The 23,095-nt window shown below is 49.5% G+C and overlaps 1 protein-coding gene across 3 annotated transcripts in view; it reads left to right on the top strand.

Moving 5' to 3' along the window:
- The window catches only part of LOC307075738 (tight junction protein 1-like), a 53,456-nt gene extending 30,960 nt beyond the window's left edge, over positions 1 to 22,496 (top strand). Inside the window, exons 12-30 of one of the 3 annotated variants that reach the window (XM_079736423.1) lie at positions 2,303 to 2,411; positions 2,797 to 3,016; positions 4,097 to 4,281; positions 4,747 to 4,842; positions 5,768 to 5,794; positions 7,641 to 7,723; positions 8,306 to 8,516; positions 8,886 to 8,986; positions 9,114 to 9,530; positions 11,138 to 11,341; positions 12,547 to 13,653; positions 13,998 to 14,080; positions 14,309 to 14,485; positions 14,886 to 14,989; positions 15,322 to 15,578; positions 16,040 to 16,191; positions 17,155 to 17,372; positions 17,727 to 17,831; positions 20,995 to 22,496. In XM_079736423.1, the coding sequence (XP_079592549.1) occupies positions 2,303 to 2,411; positions 2,797 to 3,016; positions 4,097 to 4,281; positions 4,747 to 4,842; positions 5,768 to 5,794; positions 7,641 to 7,723; positions 8,306 to 8,516; positions 8,886 to 8,986; positions 9,114 to 9,530; positions 11,138 to 11,341; positions 12,547 to 13,653; positions 13,998 to 14,080; positions 14,309 to 14,485; positions 14,886 to 14,989; positions 15,322 to 15,578; positions 16,040 to 16,191; positions 17,155 to 17,372; positions 17,727 to 17,831; positions 20,995 to 21,089 (3,951 nt within the window). In that variant the 3' untranslated portion in view covers positions 21,090 to 22,496. The remainder of the gene's footprint in view (positions 1 to 2,302; positions 2,412 to 2,796; positions 3,017 to 4,096; positions 4,282 to 4,746; positions 4,843 to 5,767; positions 5,795 to 7,640; positions 7,724 to 8,305; positions 8,517 to 8,885; positions 8,987 to 9,113; positions 9,531 to 11,137; positions 11,342 to 12,546; positions 13,654 to 13,997; positions 14,081 to 14,308; positions 14,486 to 14,885; positions 14,990 to 15,321; positions 15,579 to 16,039; positions 16,192 to 17,154; positions 17,373 to 17,726; positions 17,832 to 20,994) is intronic. The other 2 variants (XM_079736424.1, XM_079736425.1) reach the window with 2 other exon arrangements.
- Positions 22,497 to 23,095: the final 599 nt, after the last annotated feature.

The raw sequence follows: 23,095 nt of genomic DNA, 5'->3' as shown, positions 1-23,095 counted from the left end.
GTTCTCCCCCATCCATCACCCTTTCCTCCTGCACCCCATACAGTATGTCCCATACAGTCATATGTCACTTCAGGAGACCCTAAGTTCTAGGATACAGTCTGCAGACTAGGATAAGGGCAGGATACGGTTCAGACATTTCTGTTTATGGTGGTTATCAAACACACATCCTGTGTCGTTGTTTGTGCGCTATGAAGTCAACCCTGTCTCATTGAAATGATTCAGTCAAGTGGCTTAGGTAAGAACCCTTCAATCTCTTACCGCTGAAGGTCATGGTGTTGCATGAGCTTCAGTTATCTAAGCCACTTGTTGTATGGTTTGGAGATGAATGGACGCCTAGAGCTGGAGGTGAAGAAATAGCTTAAGGGCTCTGACGGTCAACTCATTTCGTCAATTGACTTAATCGTCCTTTGCCTCGCTTGAGGCTCAGATTTCTGCATGCGCAGTATTTTATTAGTTTGGAATTCTGTGTCTAATCCATTTCCGCTTCGAGTCAATCCTATATCAAGTGATTCACGTTTATTTTCCTACTATGTGTGTTTAGTCATTTGTGGGTTTAATGCCCATTAAAAACACAATGCTTCTGCTTGTTGGTGGTTTGACCCTGTGGGCTGGTCCTGAGCACATCTGCAGTTGATTCTAGAATAATTCACACTTGTTCTAGAGGACGATGAGCTAGACGGGGCCACAATAGTTTGAAGCAGGGCTCGGAGCTATTGTGGAATTACAGTACAATGTACTGGTGAGCGCATGTGTCCCCGCGTCCAGCCTGCCCCTTGTTTCCAAGGAACATACAATGGAGGTCATTCTTGGCCTGTGAAGTCACCCTCGCGCACACGCACACACAGTTGGTTTTCTGTTCGGCTGATGACTGCAGGGATGCATTGTGGCGAAGGATGACATGCTGTTAATGTCTTTTTTGGCACGTTTGCCATGTTTACGTAATGGCGAGATTTAACAACCATAATGCAACACAATAATACAGCAAAATATAGTGTTTTTTTATTTTTATTTGACCATTGACGATCCTCGATGTATATTTACTTTCACTTTATTTAGAGGTCCCATTATCCTGAGGGTCGCTGTGAGGTGAGGCTGCTCATTTCCAAGAAGCAACTAAGGTTACACATGGACACGCTATAGTCTCCAAGACTAATAACTGGAGGGTCTTAACGTCAATAGAGCACACACCCTCTGTGTGTGTGTGTGTGTGTGTGTGTGTGTGTGTGTGTGTGTGTGTGTGTGTGTGTGTGTGTGTGTGTGTGAGAGAGAAGCTGGAGGTGGTGGTGTTGTGGCAGGACGGGTCCAGGAGAAGAATCCCTTCCAGAACATTGTTGTTGGGGCGCTGCTGGGCTTCCTGTGGCGGGTGGTGTGCACGGCCAGAGATAAAGGCTGTTTCTGGGAAGTTGAGAGAGTTGTCCGTCTGAGTCTCTGATGCAGAACATGTGCGGCCTGCCTCCCTTGCTCACCGGGACGTAAAATCAATAAACACACCTTATTGTGTTCACGAGAGGAGGTGTGTGTGTGTGTGTGTGTGTGTGTGTGTGTGTTACCACCACATGTGTGTAGGTATGCGGTCGGGCGGATTAGTTCTATCAGGAATACGTTGTTTTGTCTGAAATGTAATTGTTTTCCAGTTTTTCTTTCACCTTCTACTACTACGTCGATCCCTGCACAACCGACCTGACTTGTTGAACATTCCATCTGAATGAAATAACACACTGCCCCATTAGGTTGAGTCTCAGTCACCACTAGTACTAGTAGTTGAGTTTGACGCTAGTGGCAGGTATTATAGTAGAAGCTGTTATATTGGCATAAATGACCGCTGCAAAGATGCTTGTCATAAAATTTGTGAAATTTGTAACGAGTTTAATAATACGCGTAATACTGAAAATATGTTGGTTGAACTGATGCTAACCATAACATTAGCAAGCAATTTGATCATACCAGTAATATCATTAACATTAACAGGGTAATGATTGTAATGGCATTAGTAATAGGGTTCGTATTAACAATGTTATCAGCAGACTGATACTAGTAGTAACACCAGCAGTAACATGCAAGTAAGGACATAGCATTAACCTGGTCATAGTTGTAATAATGTTTGTTATAACATAAGCACTAACAGTCTAACTCTGTTGATAATCTCAGCATTACTAGTGTTATTCCAATAAGATAGTGGTAACACTAGCATTAACATACTTGTAATAACATTAGCATTTACAGTGTTATTGTAGCATTAGCATGGTAGCCAGTGTTGAGGTTCTGATCTCGTGTGTGTGTGTGTGTGTGTGTGCGCGCGCAGGTGAACAACGTGGACTTTGCCAACATCATCCGGGAGGAGGCGGTGCTGTTCCTGCTGGACCTTCCCAGAGGGGAGGAGGTCACCATCCTGGCCCAGAAGAAGAAGGATGGTGAGAGAGCAGGAGGGAGGCTGGTGTCTCCTACACACCTACTGGCTCCCAGGGTCACCACTGTGTCCCACGTAGTGGGCTATTTTGTTCTTGGGGAGGCTATGGAGCATCGGACAAAGCAAACCAATCCTATATTGCATGTAGGCTTGGTTTGGTTGTTTGATGTTGTCATGGTGACAGTCAATGCACTTTTAAACTGCATGTACTATTTATAATCCACTTATGATATCTCAAATCAAAGGCCGGCTCCTTGTTCAGAAGGTTATTTTCAGCTCAAGGATTTCAGCAGATATGTGCTTTTGGTGTTCATCTGTTGAAGTGTCCGTCTCGTCAGTCTCACAGTAGACGTGGACCATGGGAAGGCTAACCCCACGCCTCTCCACAGTGTACCGCAGGATAGTGGAGTCGGACGTGGGCGACTCCTTCTACATCCGGACGCACTTTGAGTACGAGAAGGAGTCGGCGTACGGCCTGAGCTTCAACAAGGGCGAGGTGTTCCGCGTGGTGGACACACTGTACAACGGCAAGCTGGGCTCCTGGCTGGCCATCCGCATCGGGAAGAACCACCAGGAGGTGGAGCGCGGCATCATCCCCAACAAGAACAGGTGAAGGCCCCCCACGTTTACCCCCCACTGTTGCTCGGTGGCATGACCGAGGGATAGTACAAGTGGCACCCTTACAACCAGTGGCGCAAACGTTGGCTTGAGTAAACAAGTGCTCATCAAGCAAACCACCAACGATGACAGGATTATTGTCATTGAAAATCGTGTCCGCAAGTTGTCGTTGTTAAAAGGGTTTGTTTTTTCAAGTTGGAATTAGATTGGTGGTGTGAGTCCCGTGTGTCTGGCGATGTTCTCCCTGCCCAGGAGATGCTCCTGAACTCGGGATTGATTCTATTCATGGATACCTCAGCGGGGAAAACCCAACGAACAATCCTTCCTCTTTCGCATGATCATGTTTTGATTCAGAGAGGAGGGGCTATCACGGTCCGATGTGCTGCGCACAGGTCTACAAGGAAATAAATGTAGCCATTTTAAATAGTCAAATAATTGTTAATGGGAAACGTTAACGATCACGAATAATATTTTCCCTCTGATGTATGGAAAGTAAAGTATATTTGTTGGAAACACTGCATTAGCTTGGTGGCTGGCATGAGCCACTTGTCAAAGTAGCACTGGTTCTAATAACCTAGATTGATTTTGGCAATACCACATCAATAATTTAGGTCTCTACTGTATTATTGTTTTCACTTGTTTACGCAGAAGTTAGGGGCTATAGGGCATATGACAGACTACGGTTTTCATTGTTGGTTACAATCGTTGGACACAATTGGGGTGGTATTATGTTTTCAGATAGTTTAATGTGTAAATGTTACATACCTTTTAAAAAGAATCACACATCTCAATTTGATGTAGTTTGAAAAATTAACTTGAAAGATTAACGATGACATCCGCACAGGGGCCCGCACGGATATGGGCAGATAAGGACATTCACCTCACGCAGACCAAAGGGGACTCAAAGAATGAACCTGGTGATCTGAAACACTAGTGGGCTCATGTCTGAGAGGTTTGGGGATTAGACTGGGAAAATAACTATTTAGAAGGCTGTAATCATGCTGCTGGTTCTGTTTGAAGATGGTCCTGTTTGTTGACGACATCACGTTGTTGTCTTTTCTTCTTTTCCAGAGCTGAGCAGCTGTCCAGCGTGCAGTACACCCTCCCCAAGACTCCAGGGGGCGATAGAGCAGACTTCTGGCGCTTCCGCGGCCTGCGCAGCTCCAAGAGGAACCTGAGGAAGAGCAGGGAGGACCTGTCAGCCCAGCCAGTCCAGACAAAGTTCCCCGCCTATGAGAGGGTGGTGCTGCGGGAAGGTAGGTTTCTGGCCAGGATACAATCATTGAGTGGACGCATGTCCGGATTGGACCAAATCGTAAGCAATTACATTCATTTATCCACTTTTAATATTTTAAAGTTATGTGATCACATTTATAATAGTTTGATTATGATATGTAAATGCTGAAATTCTTTGTATTACACCAGTGATGGCCGTCACACTGTATAGTAAGCACCACCCCAAAAGGAAATCAACACTTTAATTACATATTTTGGATTCTTGGTTTCCATTGGTTTTGGTTTCCAGATGAACCCTTCACTAACCACACTAGTTTGACTTGACTAGCTCTTCACTGATGGAGGAAGCCAGAAATCACTGGACTGGCTGATCTCGTTTGAAACAAATATAGTACACCCTGACACGCCCTTCATACTCCTGTGTGTGTGTGTGTGTGTGTGTGTGTGTGTGTGTGTGTGTGTGTGTGTGTGTGTGTGTGTGACAGCTGGGTTCCTGAGGCCCGTGGTTATATTCGGGCCGATCGCAGATGCGGCCCGAGAGAAGCTGGCCAGAGAGGAGCCCGATGTGTTTGAGCTAGCAAGTAAGTAGTCTCTCTTTCTTTCCCTCTCTTCTTTCTTTCCCTCTCTTCTTTCTTTCTTTCTTTCTTCCCCCCCCCCACACACACTCACTTAGACATCCTCATTCCATTTGTCCTGTCATATCTCCTTACTTGGGGAAAACTTTTTGATACACAAATATGTGAACCTGAATATGTGACCAATGGGTGCTTCTAGCAATGAGCTACTAGCAATGAGCTACTAGTAGGGTGCTGCTAGCATGGTGCTCTTGATATAAAGAGAGGGAGCCCAGGGACTGTCCACACGGCTAAATGGTCCGTGGGGACATGGTCCATCTGTCGGTGGGTACCAGGGGAAGCCATCGGGGGACACTTTGTTTTCTCTGCTCTGTAGCATGAGGTGCTAACTAGTGTTGGTGTAGAATGTAATGCCCTGAAGGAAGAATTATTTACACCATATAAAATTCCTCCTGAATTTAACAACTTTAATATGGAAGATTAGCGGAAGATTAAGGATTAGTGCCTTGTAAGAGGATCTTTTTGCTTTCATTTAAAGAGTTTAACACTGAGAATTATATTACATTTACTGAACAATAAAGTATATTGATCAATCTTAACAGCCATTATTAATCCTATTACATGGAAATAGCCCTCTGCACATCCTCCTGTGTAGACGATGAATACGTTTAGTAATGTTATCCACGGCCTGCTTGTCCATGGCTCTTCCCTTGCACACACACACACACACACACACACACACACACACACACACACACACACACACACACACACACCTCCTTCTTTGCCTGCATCTTTGATTCGCAGTGTTAAGTTCAACACACAGTATCGGATTTTAATTTTCTTAAGTGCACTCACAGACACAAGACCTATTGAGTGAATGTGTTGCAGCGGTGTGTGTATTGGTGTAACTCGTGTATTTTCTTTTCAGAAACACAGCAGCAAAAAGGAGGGGAAAGTACGTCGCCTGGTGTATATTATCTTATTTAACCTGTGAATGACTACCTGTAATCTGGCACTTTACCGGGTGTCTCTTTAATTCCTTTCAATAACCTGTGAATGAGATGAACTGGCACAAAGCTAGGCTCTACTCTGACCAGAGTGTTGCTTGGTTAGCTTGAAGGAAGATAACAGCATTTGAGAGATAGTTATTGACTTTACTTTGTATGTTTTTGTCTTTGATAGAGTGCCTGTAGTGTATTTAGATCCCAGCTGTAGCTAGAGACAGGTGGTGCAGCCTGTGATGTTGTACTGGCCAATTTTCCCCACATCCTTTTAAAGTATGTCTCAACTTCCACTCCCAAGCAGGGCTTTGAATTCCAATTATTTAGCCCCACCCGTTCCCATCACAGCCCACACCGAAACACCCAGCGTTTGTTTTCAAAGATCCCACATAATGGGACGGAACGGTTAGCCTAGTTGGTCTCTGGCTCTGGCCCTGGAAGGGAAATGGTTTGTTAGGTAGTCGACAGGCGTCTCCGGCGCTGTCCTCGCTCAGGAGGTTGTATAATGTGGAGCAGACTGGTCCAGAGTTCCTGTGAATGCCTTTTAACCCACGGAAGAAAAGATTCAAAAAAACCTTGAGGAAGTTCACCGAGCACCCGGTCTCTTTTGAGGTGGCAAAACCTTGTACTCAATGTTTTTAAATCGACGCAACAACAGATTCAGAGCACATAATCATAATCATAATTGTCTGATTTGTGATCGGTTTTTAAAAAATGCTACGTCATTGTTAGACTGAATAGATTTAAAGTGGGATACATTCTGATTTTAATGTTTGGCCGACAGTTTAAATAGTGCTAATCAATTCTATCCAGTTTTATGCCAAACTAAATTTCTGAGGATCCACATTCTTATTCTGAGTATGTGACTCCCCGTTAATATGGCTTAAATATGAGTTTCCAGCCTCGTGTCCAGCTAGTCTTATTCAGTCTTATTCCCCTCAACATCATTCCGCAGCAACCGGTCACTGTTCTTCACTGTAATGCATCTTCTTTCATTTTACAATCCAAACAGCATTTTCCTCTTCAAAACGTCTACCTTTCTACCTTAACCTACTGAAACTGAAATCAACACAAATAATGTTAACATGAACATTATAATTTTGAAACTGTAATTGTCATGTCATTTTGTTAAGCCCTGTGCTAGTTAACACTGCGACTATCTGATTAATTTTTATTTAATCTAGCTGCTCTATATTTAATGTGCTCTCCAGTGTCCCTGTTAAAGACCCATTTGGCTATTTCGTAGCTGATAATTGTCCTTCTTAAGTGTTGATTAGTGTGAAACCCTTTTACACAAATCTGCCCTACTTTGTATTCTGCAAACGAGACTATCAGCAGTTAAAGAAGGGACAATCCTTCAAAAAAACATTATCCATGCTACTATTTGCCCTCAGCTATAGCAGCAGGTGTCTTGTTTGTGTCAATGGGAAATCCTCTCCTTTGTCCCCCCCCTAGAAACCCCTGACCCTGTTTTCATCACCAAACGACTCTCCCACTTCCTGTCAATGCTTCACATGCTCTGGGGCATCCCCTGCACTTTTCATGGATATCTGCATCTCTACGATCTATATACCAGCTGCACGCGCACATCCATGTAAAACTGTTAATCCATCCCCCTTCACCTTCAAACATTTTGCTGATTCAGGCGATGCATGAGTGAGCGGGGCGCTCTCCATGCGGCCTCCATAACTACCCCCACCCTATAGCTCCCACTCACGTGCACCCTACCCTTTCCCCCTCCAACCCCCCTGCCACCCCCATCTACCTTAACGTGTGTGTGTGTGTGTGTGTGTGTCACAGAGAGCGAGCCACGCGACGCGGGGACCGAAACAAAGAACTCTGGGATCATTCGTCTGCACACCATCAAGCAGATCATCGACCGGGTGAGAGAACACACACGCACGTCCAACCCAACTGCACACACATTCTCACCCACACGCACATTCTCGCACACACACAGGCTAGTGCAACGACACATTTACACGGGCACACACTTGCTCTCAGACACATGCAACACACACACAACATGCAGAATATAGCAGAGCCACTGTTGTGTGTGAAGCTCAGTACTGCTCCCTAGTGTACAATGCATGCGCACACCACATATTTTTTGAAGCTGAAGTCGTTCAGCAATAGAAAACATCTGGGGTCATGACCAGACTTTTAGAGACGGTGCTTTGCTGTCATTTTTTAATCATATTCATAATTTAGTTAGTTGTTTGTTTGGCTGACGGCTTGGTTTATTAATTAGTTTCAAACTCTTAATACAAACCTCAACAACTCAGCATTCATGACAACCAAAAAATCCTTCTGTGTGTATGCGAGTGTTTATGACTTGCCGTAGCTGGATATGTGTGTTTAACTGGTGTGTGTGTGTGTGTGTATATGCAAAAAAGTGTGCAAGTGTGTCTATATAAACGATGTGTGTGTGTACACAACAGTATACATAACATGTGTTTGTGCAGGACAAGCACGCCGTGCTGGACATCACCCCCAACGCGGTGGACCGGCTGAACTACGCCCAGTGGTACCCCATCGTGGTCTTCCTCAACCCGGACTCCAAGCAGGGCGTCAAGACCATGAGGACCCGCCTCTGCCCAGAGTCCCGCAAGAGCGCCCGGAAACTGTACGACCGCTCCCACAAGCTGAGGAAGAACAACCACCACCTCTTCACCAGTACGTGGGGGGGGGGGGGATTATAGGTTGAAAGGGACAGAGAGAGAGGGGGGTGGGGTGGAGACAGGGAGATACTGTGGCTACAGGCTGTTTGTGGTTCCAGCTTACATTTTTCTGCGAGGGAGATTAAGAGACAAGCAGGGAGACACACACACACACACCTAAACGCGCACACATTTTCAAACGCACACAAACACACACACAGTCAGTGGAGGAGACTTTTGTCCTGTGGGTAGTACCTATGTTGCATTCTGCACTATCCAGTAACGGCCTGCTGGTCTGTTGTCGGTCTGTACTCGTGTGGTCTGGTGTGTACCGGTCTGTACCGTGTGCGTTGTGTTGACTAGAAGCCATGCTCTGTGTGCGCAGCCACCATCAACCTGAACAACATGAACGAGGGCTGGTACGGCGCTCTGAAGGAGAACATCCAGCAGCAGCAGAACCAGCTGGTCTGGGTCTCGGAGGGCAAGGTAACACGCACACACACACACACACACACACGCACACGAACGCACAGGCACACGCGTCCCTCCTTGGCCCCATCATCCCAAGTGATGTAATGACACGATGGCGTCATCGCCTCCCCCCCCCCTGCAGGCCGACGGCGCCCCCGACGACGACCTGGATCTCCATGACGACCGACTGTCCTACCTGTCGGCGCCGGGCAGCGAGTACTCCATGTACAGCACGGACAGCCGCCACACCTCGGACTACGAGGACACGGACACGGAGGGCGGGGCCTACACCGACCAGGAGCTGGACGAGACGCTCAACGACGACGTGGGCGGGCCGCCGGCCGCGCCCGCCATCACCCGCTCCTCGGAGCCCGTGCGGGACGACACGCCCGTCATCCAGGAGCCGCCGGGCTACACCAACTACCACCAGCCGGGGCCCTCCCCCGGGCCGGCCGCGGGCCACGCCCACAACCACATGGCCGCCACCGGGGCCGTTCCCGCCGACGCGGCGCTGAGCCGCATCGACCCGGCCGGATTCAAGGCGGCGGCGCCCCCGCAGGTAGCCTTCCTGAGCGCCGCGGCCCTGCCCTGCTGTATGGAGGCGGTGGTGGGCGTCAGGAGGGTCTTCTGGCGCCGCTACTGACCACTGCCAGCGCGCTCCGTCTCCTCCCTCCCCCGCCCTTCCTCCCCACTCCTCGTCCTCCCAATCCTCATCGCCCTCCTTCCTCTCTCCTCCTCCTCCTCCTCCTCCTCCTCGTACTCCTCCTCTATCTAGTACTCCTCCTCCTCGTACTCCTCCTCTATCTAGTACTCCTCCTCCTCCTCCTCGTACTCCTCCTCCTCGTACTCCTCCTCCTCCTCCTCCTCCTCGTACTCCTCCTCTATCTAGTACTCCTCCTCCTCCTCCTCGTACTCCTCCTCTATCTAGTACTCCTCCTCCTCCTCGTACTCCTCCTCCTCTATCTAGTACTCCTCCTCCTCCTCCTCCTCCTCCTCCTCCTCCTCTATCTTGTACTCCTCCTCCTCCTCCTCCTCCTCCTCCTCCTCTATCTAGTAGTCCTCCTCCTCCTCCTCCTCCTCCTCCTCCTCCTCCTCCTCTATCTAGTACTCCTCCTCCTCCTCCCCTATCTAGTACTCCTCCTCTTCCTCTCTCTTTATATTATACATAAACCACAGCACTATTGCTGGAGAAAAAACCTAAACTCTCACGTGGCCTCAAGTATTTATTAAGTATTTATTATACATATTTATTTATATATATATATGTATAAATGCTATATAAATATATCTTTCTGGTGTGGTTTACCTCTATGCCTCTATGTATTTCTGAAGTGTTCTTTTTTTGTATACTTTTTGGACCAGGTAGAGAACTATAGCCATAAAGCTAGACTGTTAGCGCGACTGTTATCGTCTGTGTTCTGTTAGTAGCCCCCTTATCCTCCTGAGCCGTGTGGCTGTTGTTGTTGTTGTCATCGCCATGGCGACCGCCCGGTGCCTCCCTGTCTGTTTGTGTCTTAAGTGTTTGTATGAACTCTGACCTCTGCGCTCTTCCTGCTTCCTGTTGTGACACTTGTGGTTGGAACTGATGTTGCCACCCCAGATAGTAACCCCTATGCATGTTGGGAGCAGCCAGTGTGTGTTAACCGAAAGCTGCTGTGAAATGTATTAATTGGTGCCCAGTAGGCCATTATTATTAGTATCATTATTATTATTAGCATTATAATAACCAGAGTCTGTCCACTAAACTGTTGATGAGTAACATCGCTGTATTGTAACCCGATAATTAAAATCCAATCCGTCCACACTAACACCCTCCACTCTCTACACTGTCTTTGTTTTCCTGCTAATTCCTTACCCACCACTGGGACTTTCATTTTTCAAACTCTTGTTTATGTGTGAAGACGTGATGTGATTGGCTGTTCTTATGTGTCTAGGCTGTGTGATTGGCTGGCTGTATGTGTTCGGGCTGTGTGATTGGCCTGTTTGATGTGTGAATGCAGACGATTGGCTAGGTATACCTGGGATTGGCTTTTTGTGTGTGTGATCGCTGCTGATGGACTGGAATAACATTGACTTACCCTATGTGAACATTTGTGACTGTTTGGAGCAGTCAGAGCGTAGCCATGGTTACTTGGTTGTTGTTTAAGTCTCTGAACCGCTCCACAGAAAGCGGAGGCTGGGCTCCCTAGCCCCCCCTCCCAGGCCGAGCCGGCGGCCCCTGCCGCCCTCCACACTGTAAACTCTGTAGGATCCTTTAGGGCCGCTCCGGCCCCTGACTCTGGCTCCCTCAGGAGACCCCCGCCTGAGCGGGCCCCTCAGAGCGGAACCCCGGAGCCGCTCACGACCGGACCGCCTGGCCCGGAACCAAAGGTACCCCCCTGTGACCGGTACCCGGGACGCCGGCCCGCTCAGGGCCCGACTCCGGCGCCCGGCACTGCTTCTGCTCCCTCTCTCTACTTCCTGCTGACACGCTTCCCGTTTCCTGCCGTGCTGCATGTCCGCTGGCCGCCACACTGCCTGAAACCCACAGCGCAACGCGTGTGCGTGTGTGTGTGCGTGTGCGTGTGCGTGTGCGTGCACGTGCCTGAGTGCGCCGTCATTAACAGTGGGTTCGGAGGTTTGGCAGCCCGATGTTGGGGGGAGAAAGACTCCCCCTCTACGTTGCTAACTGGTTCTGCATGGCTGCCACCCGGCGTCTAACCCGCAACTCTTCTGTCCGCAACACGCCGGCCCCCCGGGTTTGGACGCCACCCCTCCAGACGGGACCTAACGTTTGTGGCTTCGCAGAGCCGGTTCTTCTTCGCTTCTGAAACGTGTCGCTGCATTTGAAAAGTAGCCATGTTGCCCAGCCCGGTCGAGAAGCTGCACGTCAAGTTGTGGACGGACGATCAATGGTTACCTCTCAAATATCGGGCCTTTTGAAGACGTTTTTTTTATTTCTTATTGTGAACAGTGGTTGTCAAGTGAGTTGTTAGTGTTACTGTTGGCTTGTAATGGCAGCAAGACAGTGGGTTTTCTTCAGGCCATGGTGTGTGAGGAGACACATAATCCATAAGAGATATATAATCTTTGTAAACTAATATATAATCCATAAGAAATATATCATCTTTGCAAAAGAATAGTCTTACTAATTCCCCATTGTAATTTAAGCAATTACTTTTTCCATATCCAAGGTCATGACATGAAGAACATACCCATTGTCTGGTCCTAGTTATTTAAATGGTGTTTTTTTCTTCTTTCTTTCTTTTTTATTTTTTGTATTTTTATTTGTTTTGTAGTCGGGTTGTTATTTGGGAGGATTGTTTGGCTTTTGGCTTGGCAACGTGACGTGCTGTACTCTGGTGTCCCAGTAACCTTACCAGTAACCCCCTCCTGTCAGCTTCTCTTCCTCAGGTCTTCCCCCCCCCCCTCTTCCTCCCCTGACTCTTCTTTTGGTAACCCCCTCCTTCGTTCCTCCCTGGCCTGCTCCTGTATGTCCCCGTGTGTGTCCCACTCCTTCAGCCGCGGCCTGTCGCTGTCTGCCCGCTGACTGACGGTGTGTTTTGTCGCCTCCTCTTCGTCTTCGTCCCCGCCAGATGTTCCAGAAGGATCCGTACTTGGACAACGGCGGGCGCATGGCTCCCGCCGGCGTCAAGCCCGTGGCGGCCTACGACCCCCAGCCCCCCTACCAGCTGGACCAGCCGCCGTACCGCGACTACGACCGCCTGGCCGGCCGCTACGAGGGCAGCAGCGGGGGCAGCAGCGGCTACCTGGAGACCAAGTACCCCACCTACGACCCCCAGCTGCCCTACGAGAACAACGGCACGCACTACGACCAGCAGTGGTCCCAGTACAGCCCCTCCCCTCCGGCCACCACCGGCCCCCAGGGCTACGACCCCCGGGGGCCCTACGCCGACAGCCCGGACCAGCAGCCCCCTCCGCCGCAGCGCTACGACCAGGAACCGCCGGCCCCCCAGCGCTACGACCAGGAACCGCCGGCCCCCCAGCGCTACGACCAGGAACCGCCGGCCCCCCAGCGCTACGACCAGGAACCGCCGGCCCCCCAGCGCTACGACCAGGAACCGCCGGCCCCCCAGCGCTACGACCAGGAACCGCCGGCCCCCCAACGCTACGACGACGGCCCCGGGCCCCAGCGCTACGACGACGCCCACGCGCCCCAGCGCTACGACGACGGTCCCGGGCCCCAGCGCTACGACGACGCCCATCCCCCGCAGCAGGGCCTGAACGGACGGCCGCGCTACGGCAAGCCGGCCGCGCCCGCCCCCCTCCGCTACGACGAGCCCCTCCCCCCTCCGGGCCCGCCCTACGACCCGCGCTCCCGCTACGACCAGGAGCCCCAGCCCTACCCGCCCCCGGCCCGCTCCCCGGAGCCGCCGCCGCCGGCGGCGCTGCGCTACAGCCAGGGCCCGCCCCCGACGCAGCCCCAGGCACCCCGGGGCTACAAGCCCCCCGCCCAGCCCTACGACCTGCAGCCCCAGGCCACGCCCTCGCCTCCGCCGCCCAAGAGCGAGGCGCCCTCGCCGCCGATGGAGCCGGGCCTCAAGGCGCCGCCCACCCCGGCCGCGCCGGCGCTGGACGAGCCGGCGCTGAAGCACCAGTCGGTCCTGAACCGCGTCAAGATGTTCGAGAACAAGCGCTCCGTGTCGGTGGACCGCGTCAACTGCGAGGCTGCCCTGAACAAGGTGAGGGGCCGGGGGGGTTCAACGCTACCTTCAGGGCCCTCCAGAGAACGCTCGTGACAGATCTGCTCCAAGTTAACCAAATCCAACATGACAAATGCCCTGTTATCCTGATTCAAGCTTTTGATGCACTTCGTTTCAAGGAGGTCGATCAGAACACAGTTACTTGGCTGTTGTTCTGCCCCGATGCCGGAATTGTTAACCTTGTTACAACATTAATACCAGCATCATCCGTTATCTCATTCTTATATTGATGCCTCACGGTACTATCGTGATACTATATTGAAGTTTAGCCACTGTCTGTCTCTCTGACTGACCGTCTGACTGTCCGTGTGTGTGTTCTGCAGGCAGCCGAGCTGCCTGTCAAGCCCGGCGGAAGTGTGCCTAAAGCCAACTCTCTGAGCAACCTGGATCAGGAGAAGAACTTCAGGTGAGAACATCGCCGCCTGCTGCTCCCCTCAGCAACCTCCTGGAACTGGACAATAGCCGGAAGATACATGTCCACAGTCCGGCTCCTAGAGCTAAGGAGTTCTCACTGATGTCTGTTTGAGGTCAAACATGTCCACAGTGGTAACAAACGGCTGTATGCCTCGGGGCTGATGGGAAAAGCTTCCTCTTGCCGTTTATGTGACCCGGTTGGTCCCCTTCTCTGCCGCAGGGCCCCGGAGCCTCAGAGGCCTCAGTCCAAGATGACGGAGGACATTGTGCGGGCCAATCACCACAACCCCGACGAGGAAGAGGAGTACTACAGGGAGCAGCTGGCCTACCTGGACACCATGCAGACTGGGAGCAGTAAAGCCCAGCCGCAGGGCCAGGCGGCCTACAGCTACCCCAGGTAGGGGCCACAAACACACACACACACACACACACACACACTGGGCTTTAATGTTCTGAACTCATTTGCATCACTTGTTCTGTTGAGTTGAATACGTTTCTTTCTATAAATGTTTTACTTACATTTGCAGTGTGCAACTTTTCTACTGTTGCTTTTTACGCCATCGAAGGATACCTGGAATACAACGTTTCTGAAGAACGAAACGCAACGAGTATATCAAATTGTCCATATAAACCGTTTTGTTCTGGTCCACTTTTACCTCATAACCTTGAGGAACACCGTTTGCCACGAGGAGGGTTTGATTGCCTCGACGCCGGCCGTGTGCGTGCCGAGGAAGGGCAGTGGGGTAGGAACGTAGGCTGGACCGTGATGTGCGTGTGCTTGTGTTGTCATGCTGCAGCTCGACTGAAGGGGGGGGTGCTGTGGAGAAGAGGTATGACGTTATTCCACAAGGGACTCCTGCTGTTCGTCCAGGAACACTCACCAAGCCCACCGTACCTGAGAGTGAGTCCTCACGCACGCAAGCGTGCACGCACCCACAGAGGCACAGACACACACAGAGACAAACCCACACACACACAAAGAGAGACACGCACACACACAGAGAGACACACAAACACACAGAGACACGCAAACAGACACACATGCACACACACACAAAGAGGCACACACACACAGACGCACGCACGCACACACACACACACAGACACACACACACAGAGAAAGAGAGGGACACACACACACGCAGAGGAAGAGAAGGAAATCCATACACAGAGGGGCACACACAGACACACAGGGACCCTTCTAACCAACCCTCCTCGTCTCCTCTTCTCCAGCCAAGGGCCCGGCGCGAGACGAGACGGTTCACACCAACTTCCTGCCGCACAAGAGTTTCCCGGAGAAGACGCCGGTGAACGGCACCAGCGAGCTCCCCGCCAAGCTCCCCAGCAGCGCCCCCACCGGCGCCCCCAGCTACAACCGCTACGTGGCCAAGCCCTACACCACCTCCGCCAGGCCCTTCGAGCGCAAGTTCGACAGCCCCAAGTTCAACCACAACCTGCTGCCCAACGACAAGCCTGAGCCGGCGCCCAAGGTACACATCGCAACCAGGGGCTGTTGGCAGGGAGCAGGGAGAGAGAAGCACTGCGATGCCCTCCCCGATCGCTTCGTGCTATTAGAGGATCATCCCACCGGGGGCAGGGGGTCTCAACCTTTACGCTGCTGATTCCAATTCAATATTTCAGGGCCCCACTACATACGATGGAGACGTTTCCATTTCCTTTGTAAATGTCCTCCACTGGACATGTCGCTGAATTATTATTGTTTGTGAATAGAAACACGGGGTATGTTTGCTAAATGACCTAAAGTAAACGGCGTGTTGGTTCTATTCCTAGAAGTCCTTCTTGATAATGGTTCAGACTGGGGCTTCGGGTCATGACTACACGACCCAGATGTGGTACCAGGTGTGGCAGCCATGCTGATGCCCTCACTCTGTTTGAGTGGGGGCGCGGAGGCGGTGGGAGCTCTTTGGGATTCATGTCTGTGACTCACCAGATCACCTCGAGTCCAGCCAGGGTCCCGGTGGCTCCTCCGTCCCAGAACACGGACCAGGACAGCGGCCTGGACACCTTCACGCGCACCATGGACCAGCGCTCCAAGTACCAGCCCAACAACATCCACGCCGTGCCCAAGGCCATCCCCGTCAGGTGAGGCCTCAGAGACCCCCCACCCAGCCTGGTTGTCGGTGCAGCATAGAGGTTTAGAGTTAAGGCTCAGTTGCGGCTGGACGTTGACACGACGCAAAGGGGGTTCACGGACCCGTTACGTCCTTGCGGACCCTCCTTGCGTCCACCGCAAGGGCCAGACGTGCGCCTCCCAAAAAATAGTAACCTTGCGTTGAGGCGATGCAGCAGCAAGGGGCTGTGATTGGTCCGCGGACGTAAACGCGACACAGAACCAAAACTGGTTTATGACCATAACTCTAACCATACTGTAAGGCCCAAAGAATAACAGCGGGTCCGAAAAACGAATGAGTCATTTTACTGCTCTCATACTTTAGGATTGTGCATGCAACAAATTAAATGACTTGATTTGTTTCAGATACAGACACAATAGCCAGTATTAGAATTCAAAGCACATGCGCTGTGACATCATATAGCAACACAGATGTCACGGCATATGCTGTTCTCTGATTGGCTGTCTGAGGGCCAGATGATGTAACCTTTTGATAGCACACTAATTGAAGCAATCAAAACACAGCAATTGCTATAAACAAACATGGTTGATTAAGTGCAATTGCTCTCAACCTCCCGCTTTCCCTTTCATGTTGTCTCTCCCTTTCCCTCTCTACCTCCTCTCTTTCATTTCTTCTCAACCTCCCCCTCTCCCTCTTCTTCTTTCTCTCTCTATTTCTCAAACTTTCTGTTCCTCCCCTTTCTCTGTCTCCTTCCCTACTTTCTCCATCTCTCATAATTTCTCTCTGAAAAACGACTGTCTGTCTTCCTCGCTCTTTCTATCTTTGTCTGTCTGTCTGTCTTTGTCTCTCTCTCTCTCTCTCTCTCTCTCTCTCTCTCCTCCCTCTCTCTCTCTCTCTGTCTGTGTCTGTCTCGCTCTATCTCTCTCTGTCCCTCTGTCTCTCCCTCCCTCCCTCCCTCCCTCTCCCCCCTCAGTCCCAGTGCCCTGGAGGACGAGGGCGACGAGGAGGGCCACACGGTGGTGGCCACGGCGCGGGGCGTCTTCAACTGCAACGGCGGCGTGCTGAGCTCCATCGAGACGGGGGTCAGCATCATCATCCCCCAGGGCGCCATCCCCGACGGCGTGGAGCAGGAGATCTACTTCAAGGTGTGCCGGGACAACAGCATCCTGCCGCCCCTCGACAAGGAGAAAGGTGAGGAGGTGCAAGGTCCCGGGGAGCTCAGGGGGTCACAGCTTGCTCAGGAGCTCTCTGTGTGCACGCACACACACAAGCACCCACACACACTTGTTCTTAGTTCTGGAATACATAGCGTTGTGTACGGGCACTTATACGTGTGTTATTCATAAGTATATGTTGTGCATGCGGTATGTGTATGTTCTAAATGCAGCGGGTGTGTATTTTTTTCCATGCGTGTGCGTTTTACATGCAGTGTGTGTGTATTTTTTTTCCATGCGTGTGCGTTTTACATGCAGTGTGTGCGAATAGTGCGTGCATTGTGCCTAGCAGCGGCTGTGACTCTCCGTGTCGCTCTCCTCTCTCCTCCAGGGGAGACCCTGCTCAGTCCTCTGGTGATGTGCGGCCCCCACGGCCTGAAGTTCCAGAAGCCGGTGGAGCTGCGTCTGCCCCACTGCGCGTCCATGACCCCCGATGGTTGGTCTTTTGCTCTAAAATCCTCCGACTCCTCGTCGGGTACGCCGTCCTTTTTCTGTCGCTCTTCTGGGCTCCTCTGGGTTGGCTGTGGGACCAATGAAATGGGTGGAGGGTCACGTTTGCTTTTGTTATACTCTCATGTGGATTTCCCCATCGGCCTGGTTTCTCCCCAGCATTGGGTAAAAGGGAAGACGGTGTCAAAGTGAGGACGTTGTATTTACCTCAAGATAAGGTACGAACGTTTGCTTTGGTACCTGTTTGGGAGAATCTGCCGATGGGGAAATCCGCCTGTTCACGTATGATTTTGGTTTCTGTTTATTTGCTGGTGCATTCACATTCACTCCTTCACTGGCACATTAATTCACTCACACTCACTCACCCACTCATTTATTACTCACTCACTCATTCATTACTCACACACTCAGTCATTCACTCTAACTCACCATTTCTTCCCCCCTCTAGGATAGTTTTCTTGCTATTTTGTGTTGATATTGTTTTGGATCAGACTCTTTGGGTGTTTTCAAGCTTGGGTCAAACTGTTTCATGGGTGATTTTAATTTAACCTGCATGTCTTCAGATATCACCACACACACTCACACACACACACACACACACACACACACACACACACACACGTCCTCATCATGCATGCCCCTCACCTCTGCCAGGGTTTATTCTCCCAAAGCCACCCAGACAGTCTGAAGATCCGCAGAAATTATTTCTGTGATGACGTGATCAATCAACAAATAAAATCCTCCAAAAACAATGTTGCCTAGCAATAAATCAAAATGAATTGCCCCTCAGCTGCAAACAATGATTTGGATTTCCACATAGATGTCAAAAGCAAGTCAACGGTCACCGACAGACCACCGATCGATCACTGTCAGTTGGCTTCCTGTGTGAACAGGAAGCAGTACGTCCATCAGTCCAAATTCCCGTTCAGGGCTGCATTTTTGGACAGAAGTGTGGATTTTCTGTTTGTATTCACTCAACACACAGGTGGTGAAAACTATCCCTGCATGTAAACACACATAACTGCAAACTCGTCACTACTATGGCCTCCAAACGACCCGAGCTATGTGTCCACACGATGCAATACTTTTGCGTGAAAACCTTTTCATTTTAAGAACTAGAATAGTCACTCGTGTCAGTCGTTGCCCTGACGATGGAGCGATGCGCGGTGAGGTCCACGGTTGGACTTTAACAACCTTCAACACGCATCACAACAAATAAAAGGAAGGGAACAAATGAATACAGAAGAGGTGGTGAGGAGAGAGATCGATCATGTGGATGAGAGTTGGAGGGGAAAACAGGAGGCGTTGGTGAAGATGAGAAGTGGCACAACAGAAGAGCCTGATGGGCCCCGGGGGGGGGGGACAGTAGGTCTTGGTCCGGCTAACGATTAGAGTCTTTTTTAGCATTAGCGGCCGCGGCGGGGATTAGCAGGCTAATGAGCCTCATTTAGTGGATGAGACTCGACACACGATGAAAGGGAACGTCGGGCAGAAACGCTGTGTTTTTGCCACTCGGACGCCCGGGGGGGATTAGCGAGCGACGATGCCCTAATCCTCTTACTAAGAGACCGGCCACTTTGTATCTTTCTCTTCTGTCCACTCTCACTCTCTGCGCTGTCATTTGCCCCACTCTCCCCCATATCGCTTGTTTCCTCTGTCCTCTCCTCTCTCTCTGCTCTGCTGTTGTACATTTCTTCTCCCTGCTCATCGTCACTCTACTCTCCTCTGCCTATTTAATTTTCCCTCCTCACTTTATTTTTGTCTCTACCGCTCCTGCGTTCTCTCGCTCACCTCCTCTGCACCCATTTCCTCAAAAACCTTTTTCTGTCCCTCCTCTACTCATTCATCATTCCTTTACTCTGTGTCCCTACGTCTCCCCCTGCTAACGTTTCCACTTTGCCTCCCCTCTGCTCCTCCAAACTCCCTCTCCCCTTTTCCCATTTCTTGTGCCGTAACTCATTTCCCCCTCACCCCTCTGCTCCACGCCTCTCCTCCACTCGTTATCTCTCGCTCGCTCTTCATCTTCCCTCAACTGTGCTCGCTCTCTCTCTCTCTCTCGCCTCCCTTGCCTCCATCTGTACCGAGTCTGATTGGTGCGCTTGGTGAATCTGGAGATCAGACAAACTGGGCTCTTTTGTTGAGTCATAACTTGGATATGTTACAGCGTCAGAGTATCCTTAATTATTTGTTGTCTTTGATCTCGACTTTTGACAGGGAGTTTGGCGGAAGCTGTCCATTCTCCAAGTTGCGTTTAGGATCAATGCTCTTCGTTCAAACTCAGTCCTCACACACTCGGAGACGAAAATGGAACCCGCTCCTAAAATATACAGACGTTGGTTTGCTGATATTATTAAAGACAATGCTTATTAAATAACCCACACCAGAAGGAAAGAACCCTTTTCTGATTGGCTGAGACTGTGATTGATGGTTCTGTACGGTTCAGCTCACTCAGTCTCTCGGGCAATTAATATGTCACGCCTTCCTGGCTCTTATCACCATCTTACCACAAGTAAATTACTTTAATGCTGAAGAGAATTTTTTAAAATATTACCGTTTATTGCTTAATATTGTTATTTATTCTAGAGTTGATTTCACTTCATCAAGAAACGCCTGTGACACATAAAATCCAAAGTTGCAGAGTGTTTGGTTGGGTTGACTCATCCTTCTACTTTAGGAAGCCTAATTCACTGTCTAAATAGAGACTACTTAACTGCCTATTCCGGCTGATTGTCCCTAAATGACTCAATACACAATAAGCACATCAAGGTGTATTCTTGCTTGGTGTATATTCACATGCTCCGGTGTTTACCTGCATCCTATTGGCCAGTTGAGATTTGAGAAGAAAGCAGTAGTGCTGCACTAATTTGAGCCTTGCATGGGAGAAGAATAAGGGATGGTTTTTTGTTTTTAGTACTCAATTTTCCACATTAAAACCAGATTACCAAGCCCCTCAAGGTAAGATGGCCACGAATATAACCAAACCCGGTTTAAAGTGTGTCATTCTCAGGTAATGACTATGAATGCTGTGTTAATTCCTACTGCGTTTAAGGGGAACAGGTCCTAGGGTTTGAAGCCTATATGATTCCCGACTGTGTCCTTCTGCTAGTGTTCTCATAGTCAGCTCACGCAATGTCATTGTCTTTCCTCAGGTGACCCCAAGAGCTGGCAGAACAAGTCTCTCCCAGGGGACCCCAACTACCTGGTGGGGGCCAACTGTGTCTCTGTGCTCATTGACCACTTCTGAGTCACATGTCAACCCCCCCCCCCCGGGATTCAAACCGGCAGCCTGGGACCCCTCAACAAACACACACACACATGCACACAAACATGACCACACACACACACACACACTAATACAAACACATGGATATAAACACACACACACACACACACACACACATATATACGCACAAAAGTATATAAATACAAATAAGCATATATAAACGCACAGAGATGCACTTATAGCCGCACATGTATTCACACTACAAAGACACACAAGGACTTGCAAACACATGCCCATACACACACGGACATACACAAACATACACACACACACACACACACACACACACACACACACACACACACACACACACACACACACACACACACACACACACACACACAAGAAAACGCATATAAAAACAGACAAGTACACAAACATACATGCCAGCCTGTCGCATATCAGAACATGGATGATCTCGGCTCCAGTGGCAGAAGGCAGGGGCCCACTGACTACAGGGGCCCCTTTAAACCCCACCCTGAAGTCATGACGTTTAAAAAGAAAAAGAAGCAGAAGAAGAAGAAAGTAAATAAACCCTTAAAAACTGTACATTTTAACTGTGGATGGAATGCATGCCCGCCCTTTTTGTCGCTACGGAGGAACGGAACACTTTGCTATGCCGACGTCTAATAACCTGTTCGCGCCCCGAAAGGACATACTTACTCCACACTACCGTGTATCTACTACACCATATATATGCCTACAGTATATATAGAACATTTTTATATTGTTTTGGATTAACAGAAGTTATAACTCTTGACTAGCTAGACCAGAGCTGTGCGCGGCTGTTGAAACTCTTGTCTCATAGCGACAGAGCTGACTAAATACTCACCACCACTGTTCCACCACTCCGACTGCCAGCGTCTTAGAGAGAGAGAGAGAGAGAGAGAGAGAGAGAGAGAGAGAGAGAGAGAGAGAGAGAGAGAGAGAGAGAGAGAGAGAGAGAGAGAGAGAGAGAGAGAGAGAGAGAGAGAGAGAGAGAGAGAGAGAGAGAGAGAAAAAAAAGAAAAGAAAAGACGGTGAACCCGCGTGATGGTTTTTGTTTGTCCGGTTGGTCGGTGAGAAGGAGGAGGAAGAGGATTTTGGGTAATATGTGCATGTCTCTGGTGTAGAAGGTTGTTTGTTTTTGCTGAAGGTTTGGTGGAAAAAAAATGAAAAAAAGAATCTATGGTGTGGTGTCGTACTGCTGTGACGGGATGCATGTGCTTTACTCAGGTCCACAACCTGCTCGCTCTCGCTCTCTCTCTCTCTCTCGTTCTAGCTCTCTCTCTCTCTCTCGCTCACACATCACCCCCCTCTCTCTTCTACACATTATTAAGCAGTGATGCCTTATCTGATTAGTGACCTTTAAAAAAAAAAAAAAACAAACTACAAAACAAACAGCTAAGTTCTTATGGTGAAATGAAGTTTGTTTATTATTATTTTTTTGCCATTTTGTGAAGCCACTGTGAGTGAAACTGGCTTTAGCACTAAAGTCTGGTTGACAACTGGTTGAAACGGTATGCTCTCAATCTGCTATGCATATTACTTCAGACGAAACATAACCACACAAGTGGCTGTACAGAATGCTAGCAAATTGCCTTGGTTCTTTGTAAATGAACTTTTTTGTATTTAGTTTTTGTAAAAAAAAAAAGAAAAAATTAGGGAGCACGTTTTCAGTTTGAAGTGGGAATAGTGAGACGGTGAAGCTGGGCATCTTTGTTCCTAGGGTATCAACCAGAGAGATCAACATTTTGTACCAGCATATTCACCCAAAATAACCCTCACAAGATGGCTTAAACTCTCTGGTTTAAACAACAGCACAGTGCTCTGATTCAGGACATTTTAAAACTTTATTTTTAACTAGGCTGTGGATCTCTCAAATGTCCCCTCCCCCCCCCCCCCCCTCCCACATTTATTGATTTGTGATACTGGATACTGGATGCTGTTTTGTGTGCCCTTATGTGTATTTTTGTACTAATAGACAA

This window comes from Pollachius pollachius, assembly GCF_949987615.1.
Source record: "Pollachius pollachius genome assembly, chromosome: 5".
In the NCBI taxonomy this organism is placed as follows: Eukaryota; Metazoa; Chordata; class Actinopteri; order Gadiformes; family Gadidae; genus Pollachius; species Pollachius pollachius.
The sequence above is the reverse complement of the archived record's forward strand: the minus strand, read 5'-3'. Positions and strand labels throughout refer to the sequence as shown.